General features: G+C 40.6%; 1 protein-coding gene across 2 annotated transcripts in view; it reads right to left on the bottom strand.

The window, feature by feature from the left end:
- Positions 1–698: 698 nt before the first annotated feature.
- ppp3ca (protein phosphatase 3, catalytic subunit, alpha isozyme) overlaps positions 699–9,604 on the bottom strand; it is a 65,322-nt gene continuing 56,416 nt past the window's right edge. Inside the window, exons 8-14 of one of the 2 annotated variants that reach the window (XM_066645508.1) lie at positions 9,387–9,481; positions 7,723–7,848; positions 7,449–7,526; positions 7,116–7,200; positions 5,914–6,011; positions 5,406–5,456; positions 699–2,663 (exon numbers count right to left, since the gene is read on the bottom strand). In XM_066645508.1, coding sequence (XP_066501605.1) covers positions 2,485–2,663; positions 5,406–5,456; positions 5,914–6,011; positions 7,116–7,200; positions 7,449–7,526; positions 7,723–7,848; positions 9,387–9,481 — 712 coding nt within the window. In that variant the 3' untranslated portion in view covers positions 699–2,484. The remainder of the gene's footprint in view (positions 2,664–5,405; positions 5,457–5,913; positions 6,012–7,115; positions 7,201–7,448; positions 7,527–7,722; positions 7,849–9,386; positions 9,482–9,604) is intronic. The other variant, XM_066645509.1, reaches the window with a different exon arrangement.

The following is a 9,604-nucleotide window of genomic DNA, read 5'->3' as shown; positions in this document are numbered from 1 at the left end:
TCTATAAATGCTGACTTGCCTACTCCCCTGTGAAGACATGTAAGTTTACTTCCAGTTTTATGAATCATACACCTTTTTCATCATAAAATTATTTTCCATCAAAATTCATTCATTCATTATCTGTAAGCACTTATCCAATTCAGGGTCGCGGTGGGTCCAGAGCCTACCTGGAATCATTGGGCGCAAGGCGGGAATACACCCTGGAGGGGGCGCCAGTCCTTCACAGGGCAACACAGACACACACACATTCACTCACACCTACGGACACTTTGAAGTCACCAATCCACCTACCAACGTGTGTTTTTGGACCGTGGGAGGAAACCAGAGCACCCGGAGGAATCCCACGCGGAGAACACATCAACTCCTCACAGACAGTCACATGGAGCGGGAATCGAACCCACAACATTCAGGTCCCTGGAGCTGTGTGACTGCGACACTACCTGCTGCACCACCGTGCCGCCCTCCATCAAAATTATGGAAGATAAAAAATATTTAGTTCAAAAGAGAAAACTGTGCACATTAGTTTCTGTGGCTTCTGTAAATTGTCAATGGTTTCCTCAGAGGTTTTTCTAACACGCCTTCTTCAGAATTATGACTCTGGAAGGAACAAAGACAGGTTGTGCACATAGCGTACCCTATTGGTATTTTTTTTTGTGGAACATAGACAAAAACATGCTCAAACTCTATAGTTCATGCATATTTTATTCAAGAGTAAAAAAAGTGATTTGTCCCATAGGGCATGCTTACAATGTGTGTTATCATTTAGGAAGTCAAATGCGAAAACTCAGTTCAAGAGAAAATTACAAGAAAAAATAGTCACAAGTTAAAATCCATTAAACTCCTTCTCTGAAATAAAACACGTCTGGAACAAACAAGGATCAGAAAACAGTGGAGGAATAAAAGAACTGTAAGCTTAATTGTAAGAATAAGAAGAATATCATCAATAATTATAATGAGAATATATTTTTTCCTTTTCAAAGTGAGACACAGGATTTTCATTGTGTCCAATTTGTTTACATTTGAATAAACCATGCGATCATGCTTTGGCAGCCTGAATGTTGTCACTGAGTAATATGTTCATTCACACTATTGAACAACTTCTGTACACCAACTGAACAGGAAAAAAAAAGGAAAATAACACAAGGCCCTACACCTCAAAAAAGAGCGCCAGTGCCTGTACAGCAAAACAATACAAAAATAAAATCAACAAAATCATGTCGATGGAAAAAGAAAACAGGAGAGAAATCAAATACAGAAGAAAAAGTTTACAAAATCATATATATACTGTATATAGATATAAAAAACAAAGTTGAACTTTACAAATATAATCTGAAGAGGGAAATAATTCAAATCTACTATATTGAAACACACCACAATTATAATTTCACATATCAATAAGGAACTTAATTGCATGCACTGATGCGTTCCGTACCATAGATGCTATTAAAAATCATTGTCCTCGATATTGTCCTTCGTTGTTATTAATCATATATTCATATATATTTATATATATATATATTTATTTGACTTGCGAAACATACTATGTGCATTCTCTCTCAAGTTACAGGCAGGTGAGAAACAATCAGGTAGGTGGTGCCAAAGTTCGACCCCAAGCTCTTACTGCAGCCCCAAAATCCTGAGTGCTTCCTCCACCCAACAGACGGTGGGGTTCATGAGTCCACAGCCAACAAGCGCAAGCAGCACTACACCCACCCACCTGGCTTTATGGCATCTTACCAAAAGAAGAAATCAATAAATAAAAATACTCAGGTAAGATTGCGTTGCAAGTAATAAAATGTACATATTTTTCTCTTTAAATGTCCTTTCTTACAAACTTTTTTTTGTCATTTCAAATATTGTATTCATTAATACTAGTAGCAAAACATGTTTCACCAGTGAGATAATTTCATTATGAGAATGGGCTCATGAAGAAAAGTTAGAATCAAAATATTAAGGTGTGTGCGCGTGGCATTGGTACTGACTGGCCACTCCCACCGATGAGCTGCGATGGATCAGGCTTAGGAGAGAGTTCTAATCCCTAGACCACGCCCACTTTGGTGCTTGGGTGGAGTCAGAATGTAATTGGCAGACCATCCACAGGAACTGCCCCCTCCCACCACCTCTGATAAAGACACTTTCAGCCATTGGTTGGTCGACATTACCTTCCCCCTCCCCCAACAAATCTGAGAAAAAATCCACCCCATTACCCTTCTAAACACACCGAACAGTGGCATAACTTCTAGAAACATACAGTAAACAGGCAGCAGAAAAAGGACTGCCTTCCACCCACTTCCATGAAAGATTGAACTTGTATACGTTTTCTTGTTAACTGGATATTGGAGCAGAGGTGGATGCATATGCAGTGTTAAGTTACTGGGGGTTTTGTTGGTATCGGGAGGCCTTAAATTACAGGTTTGGCAATATCCTGCCACAAGGTGCAGCAGTGGCATGGGCACAAGTGTGGTCAGGCAGGAGACTGCTGCATCACTGGATGTTGCTGTTATCGTCAGTGCCGTTGGCCTCGGACATGTTCATTTTGCCCATGGAATGGCCCACGTGGTTGACCCCGTCTTTACGAGGAGGCATGCGCTCATTGATGCGGTCCAGGCCCTTAGCCTCCTCGAAGCTGCTGATCTTGTGCTGTGGAGAGAAGCCACGAATGGCTGTGGAGAGGGACGGCACAGACCATAATGAGCAGCTGGATTCCACTTCCATGTAAACACTCTTTTAAAGCTGCATTCTGTTCAGTTTGAAATACTGCCCCCTAACAGGCAATGAAACAAAACTGGTCTCTGAGGCGTCTCACCCATTACATTAGCGACCTTTTAAAAGAGTAAATAGGTCTTGTGGGGGAATAAAAATATAGGTATAAAGCAAGGCCAATACCAAGTATCAAAGGGACAATGAAAATTACAGGTAACTAGCAACTAATTTCATAGAAAACACTGCCTCACTTATATTCATAGAGCTGCAACACAAGAGTCAATAAAAGCACTTTTACATGTCTTGAAACTCAAACTACTTTATGACATGTTGGATCCATGTTTAATAACTGTAAAGAGTGGCATCTACGTTTACATTTATGGTATTTAGCAGAAGCTCCAGTCAGTGTAATGTTAAGAGTCTTGCCCAAGGACTTCCCTCTTAATGGTTATAGTATGGTGCACTTACCTGAGCAGGGAATCAAACCATACTCTGTGTACAGGACAGGAATTATTTTTTTTTACATATTGTTACGTATTGACTACTTGTAGAAAAAAATCATTTCAAAATAGTAAAACAGACAGAAATGCAGCTTTAAATGTATTTGTAGATGTCTGATGATCATTTTTTACACAGAATATTAATAAAACCATTTACTCCTGTGGTCTATATTCAAAAAGCAGGCTTTTCTTTGTGTGCTTGTGTCAAAAGAATTAAGATTGGAGAAGAAGTAACACCCAATTCCCTACTGTAGCTCGATCTTCACATCTGAGCCAATGATCTGTTCCTGTACTGGAGCGTGAGAGGTTGAGGAAGAAGCTAACACACTCTGGTTGGCTGGGAGTTCCTGAGAGTTCCAGTCACCACATGCTATGCCAGTAGATGCCTCATGAGAGGCAGAGGAAATGCAGGACTTGACAAACCAATTCAAGTATTCATGCCTCTGTGTCAGACGGCACCTCAAACCATCATGCATTCTTCATGGAGATGGTCCCTGTGCAGATATTACTGAGAAAGGGCAATGTGGATATCTGATAAACAACACATCCTTTTACTGCAGGGGTGTCCAGCTCGGGTCTTGGATGTAACATCCAGCAGAGTTTGGAGAGTCCTTTGCTCTAACACATCCAATAAACCTGCTGAGGTGTATCATGTGTGTAGGCGAGGGAGATCACCAAACTGTGCTGATCTAAAGCGCTCCAGGATCAGACAAACTAGATGCCCCTGCTTTAATTGAAAAGTCATAAATAACAGTGGAAAGTTCTACCTAAAACAGCCGTAGTTTGAGAAACACTTGCACTTTTGCCATTCTAACCACACCAAAAGTACAGTGTACAATATGTTCACCTACCCCTAAAGCATTACATTTGAAATTTCCATTTGGGAAGAGCAGGCACTACCTTATATATTTTTGAAATGTATTAAACTATCAAAACGTTTTTAAACTTTTAAGATAAATACTTTTCACAAGCAACTTCCAACACCTCTGCTATCAACTTTCCAGCGACTACTCTATATGGCCAATGCAGCCAAAAGCAGAGGGAGGCCAAATGTTGACATTTACAGCCTTGCTCCCACACATCTATCCTCTCTTCTACATCCCTATGCCCCTTTGTGAAACTCAGAAATGCTGATTCTGGTCTTCTGACCATTCTTAGGTTTAGGCTTTACTCTATGGGCGGCAGGTTTATTAGTGTTGCTGCCCCCACACTTTGGATCTCCTTATCCTCTTCTATCTGCTCTTCATCCTCTATTTCCATCTTCAAAGCCCAGCTACATACTCTCTCTGAATATTATTATTCTCCCCCTCTCCATAATCAATTTTAAAGCATCCATGGGTATGTGAAAGGCACTATAAAATTACATATTGTTGTTATTAATTTACCACATAGGTGGGTTAAAGTCTGGTAGACTGATACTTATATTTATTTAGGGCTTTTTGAAATGAGTGAATTCTACAGCAAAAACATAAAACTAATATATCTATCCAAATATTGTAAAGATTTTGTATTAAATGTGGCAAATAAACTTGAAATGTGTTTTATTTATGTGACTAGGACATGTTTAATGCATCTGTGAATGAGCTTTAAAAATATTATTTATAGCTACAGTGGAAGGACAAAGATTTCTTATTGTTTATTTTGGTTTACACCATGTTTTAGCCTACCCTGCCATATGGAGGCTATACATTGGCCTTCTTTTTATTAAAATGCCTCAGGACTGCGCTGTATTTCAGTCACAAAAAAAGAATCAACATTTTATTGGTGTAAATTCTGTGACTTATGATCTTTAGAGTTTTACTTTGTGCCCTGCTTTCCCATACAGACAACTTAGCAAGTGCTACTGATGTTAATACAGTTCCCAGATATCTCCTTTACCCTTTCTCAGAGCTCAGTGTTCATCTCAGTATTCCCTCTATACTAGTGGGTACCGGAGTCCTGGAGTACCCCTGCCCTGTACATTCTAGTGATTTTTAATGCTCTAACACACAAGCTTCAACTCAGGAAAGAACAGGCATGTCAAAGCAGGACAAATCCTAAAGTATGCAGGGTAACAGTGCTCTAGAACCCATGCTGGGTATCACCACTCTTCACCAGCTCTACTAGGCTCTTTCCCTGTGTCAGCTGTTAGTGAATGTTGGCTGATTGCTGCTTGTCAACAGCCGATTGAGGCTAAAGCCAAGATGCATGTCCTGGATTTACCTTCGCCGTCACTTGCTTCTGTCTCGATGGCTTCGATGGCCTCGATGGTGGCTGGGGGGGAGAGGAGGGGAGTGGGTTACACTTGAACAAGCCATGCAACAGCAGTAAGGCACAGGCAGCAGTGGTGCAACGAGCAGTGCGCGGACGACCCTGCGCAGACACATGCACGCCAACCAGACTATGATCCACAGAGGCAATCAACCCCTCAAACGCACACACACTTGTTCTGGGACATTGGTCGGTCTTCTTAAATCTCCGCTACTGGCACAGATTCACGCTCACCTCACCACAGTTTACCCACCAAGGGGAAACTGACCCACTGCGGTCCAGTCTTTGGGGCAACTCTTAGTGTTCTCTGGCAGAGAGAGGAGCACCCAAAGCCTGGAGTCTGTCAGAGGATACAGAGAGACAGATGGAGAGACAGGTGAAAGAGACAGAGAAGTATAGAAAGAAAGAGAGTGTTCAGAGAGAGCAAGAGGCAGGCCCTGTGTAGGACCATTATGCTCACCGCTCTGTAGGGTCTGCTTGCCCCCAGACAGCACTCCACTGGGCAGCATGCCGGTAGGGGTCAGGCCCTTCAGGGTCAAGACATTCTCACTCTCCTCTCTGAAATAGGTAGATTGCATTTTCAGTTATTTCACAGAAGTGTGGAGTAAGCAAGGAATATGAGAGTAATCCATCCCAAAAAGGACAATAGCAAAGACTTGGTACTAAGTCTAAATATTATAAGACATAGACATGTTTCTTCTTACAGAACACAGAATACAAAGATGCTATAATAGATATATTTGTTTCCTCACATGGTATTTGCTAGTTATGTGGGTACCAGTCTTGTGCAATATCATTCTGATTAAATAATGTTCACAAACTGCCATTTGATTTTTAAAGAAAATGACAAGTTTATGGTTAAAGTAAATGTGTGAGACTGATTACATAAACTGCTTAATTGAGGCTGAACTAAAATCCTGAGGCCTGGTACCTACATAACTGGCACAACCTGATTCAGGAAGCACAGTCAATAAAAGCACCAACACAATAATGTAGCAATGCAGGAGGGAAGTCAGTGAGTGTCAGAGAACATGTTCTAAGAAGATCTGCCATTCACTACCACAGAGGGAATCATGTCTAATTTAATGAAGAAAAAGGCATCCTTAATCCAGAGTGTAGGAGGGAGGATGAGGTTTGCTGTGGACTAGTGAGGGCCAGAGGTTGCAGACAGTGTCAGAAATGGAACAGAAATAAATGAACTATTTAAAGGACGACATACTGTGACTCCAAAAAGAATTTGTACATTATTAACTTTAAATCACTGGTAAATGTTAATGGAGTCCTCTAGGCTACTTCATCAAATCTGAGCTTGTGTTCATTAACGGGACCATTAACCCAGACGTGTACAGAGGCTATTTGAATGCAAACTGACGTATACAAGCAGATATATAAAGAAATTGCTTAATGATCTTTTGAGGGAATGAATAATATCTTGAGATGTTTTTTTTTAAATAAATGGCAGCAAACTCAATGACCTTCTGACATTTTAAGCACTCCATTAAAGTCCAAATCCTTGTACATGTGCTTAAATAGACAAGCACAAGGACAAAATGCTTAACTATGCAGAGGTTGTCTGTAGTTCATATTCACATGGTGTTTCATAAGCGGCTGACACGGATAAACAGACAGAAATGACTCAGCCTGTGGAAGTCCTTCTCATACCTGAGCACAGAGAACATCTTGGCCATCTTCCCAATGGCACGGATCTTGTTCCTAATCACCTCTTTCCGAGCAGCTGCTGCGTTGGCTGTGGGTGGACATGAGAGCACAGTCTTAGACTGCATTGCCACAGGGAGAATCTTTTACAGTCAATAGCACTTAAATGTAAGGCTTCCAGCGAGTGAGATAAACAAGGGGTATTTTAAGAACAATTCCAGCTTTTGGCTCTTGTCATGTCTTGCATGGAATACTTTGATTACAGCTCCAGTGAGGATAAGAAAATGCAGGTTGTGAAAGCAATAACACATTGCGGATCATTTAAAGGAGATCGCTTACCATCAAATATCTCATCTCCATCATTCATCAGCTCATCATCAGAGCAGATGCTCAACACATTCACTAGCATCTCTGTGACTGCAGGGGAGAGACAGACAGGCTGTTAGACTACATTGATATGCCTGGTGTGTTATTAAGCACACAATTTTGCACAATGCTAAATGGTTGCCTATAAACAAATGCCAACCTTGTACATAAAACATGTCTTGGCCAAGTGAGTAAATCTAAGTTAAGGGTGTGTGTGTATGTTCTTTTAAAATTATCTGTAAGTTACCTTTCTCTCCCACAAAGGGCAGAGACCAGGTGAATACGTCCATGAAGTTTGGCAGCCAGTAGGGATGTGGGGAGCAGTTAAACTGTCGAATGTTCATCACGTTGTTCTCATACTTCAGGACAGCCGCTAAAAAAGCACACAAACAGAAATGCACACACACACACACACACACGCACACCTATTACATTTGGTAAGCTCTAGCATTCTCTTATTATCTAATCAATAAAGAGAAAGAAATGATCTCCACTGTGCATAATGTCCTGCTTGATTCATTTTCTGATCGATTCTTAACAGGAGGCTGAACTTTTCCACAGAAATGCGACTATTGATGTGGTGTCACATGGAACTTTGAATGTGGCCTTTATCAGACTTAAAATAATATACAATTTATATTATAATGTGTATTAAAGTATGTTTTTATGTGTGTCGACATGTAACAATTAAGTCCATAATTATTAATCTGTTTTATATTTGCCTTGTCATTGTGGGTATTGAGCCGATTTGAACTATTTTTCAATTAGCTGTTGTAATTGTACACACAAACACACAGTGGATCTATAAGGAAGCTTCAAGTCATGGATTAGCTAGCACACATTTTAAAAATACGCATGCTTTTTTAACCCTCCCAGATTAAATGTGCCATGCACAACTTTGACCTTTGGCCATTGTTTGCTATTCTTTGATTTTGCTGTTTGAGCTCAGCAGTAATACGTCAGCACTAGTGACTGCAGACTGACTGCAGGAATTCCCTTTTGCATTCTGTCAACCTTCTGCCCTGACTTGTGCCCCATTCTTCTTAAAGTCACTTCAGTTTCCAGCAGCGTGGGACTATTTTTGGTGTGGAAAACACATGCAGAGTGCAAGCCTATTTTAGACAAAGGGGAAAGAAAGACACACTACTGGAAAACTGAGAAGGGGAATGCTTAGGATTCCTAATTAAAATAAATATCTTTATTTATATTATTTAAATTTGATTTTCTTTATGTTAAGTGTAGCACTAAAAGGCAAGTAGTTATTTTGCCTTAAAACTACAGCTTCAAAATCACTGTGATACTCCACTGACATGTAATAGGGAGAACAGGGGCAAGCACTGCAGAAACTGCACTATATAACTTTTGAAGGAGGGTAGGAAACCACCCTGGAGTTCATTTCCCATACACTATAATCTCTCTCTCTCTTTCTATATATATATATACACACACGATACATTTGCCTAAAACTGTACCCGAACTGAAATGCAAGTCACCCTGGATAGTGGCATATGCCAGGACTAGCATTTTTGTGAGTGCGTGTATTTCTCTGTCTGTTCTATGAAAGGTCCACTAGATGGCCCCGCTGATCCCTGAGCTCATGACCTTGTTCCATCAGGAGAGATAAAAGCACACTGAAGAAGTCAGTCAAACTGGCAGGCCCTCCCACACACACACATCTCCCCCTACCTACTAAACTTAAGATATCACACACTTCCAAATTGTCTGTAACACTAACTATCAACACGTACATTGTTGATTACATTACACACATTCATCACTTAACTTTTAGTTCTGGGTTTATGTGTCTGTCTTCATTTACAGAAAAAAGGGGTCTAGTCTTGTATGAGTGGACATAATTGAGATGGCTGCAGAATGGACAGACTTTCTTATAAGGACTTTGTTATCACCCACCTTTGTTGTTGTAAACATCAAGATAGTTTGGTGCAGAGAAGATGGTGATTAGGGAGGGGAAGCCAGTGGTCTGACTCTTCCTGTACATCCGGTATCTGTGACAGAAGAAAAAGAATGAAAGGGGAGGAAACATTCATCAAATGGATATCACTAGAGACTTAAGGAAGGCTTAAGCACTGAGAGCACTGTGTGTGTGTATGTGTGTGTGTCTGTGTTTG

Source organism: Hoplias malabaricus, chromosome 15 (genome assembly GCF_029633855.1).
Source record: "Hoplias malabaricus isolate fHopMal1 chromosome 15, fHopMal1.hap1, whole genome shotgun sequence".
In the NCBI taxonomy this organism is placed as follows: Eukaryota; Metazoa; Chordata; class Actinopteri; order Characiformes; family Erythrinidae; genus Hoplias; species Hoplias malabaricus.
The sequence above is the reverse complement of the archived record's forward strand: the minus strand, read 5'-3'. Positions and strand labels throughout refer to the sequence as shown.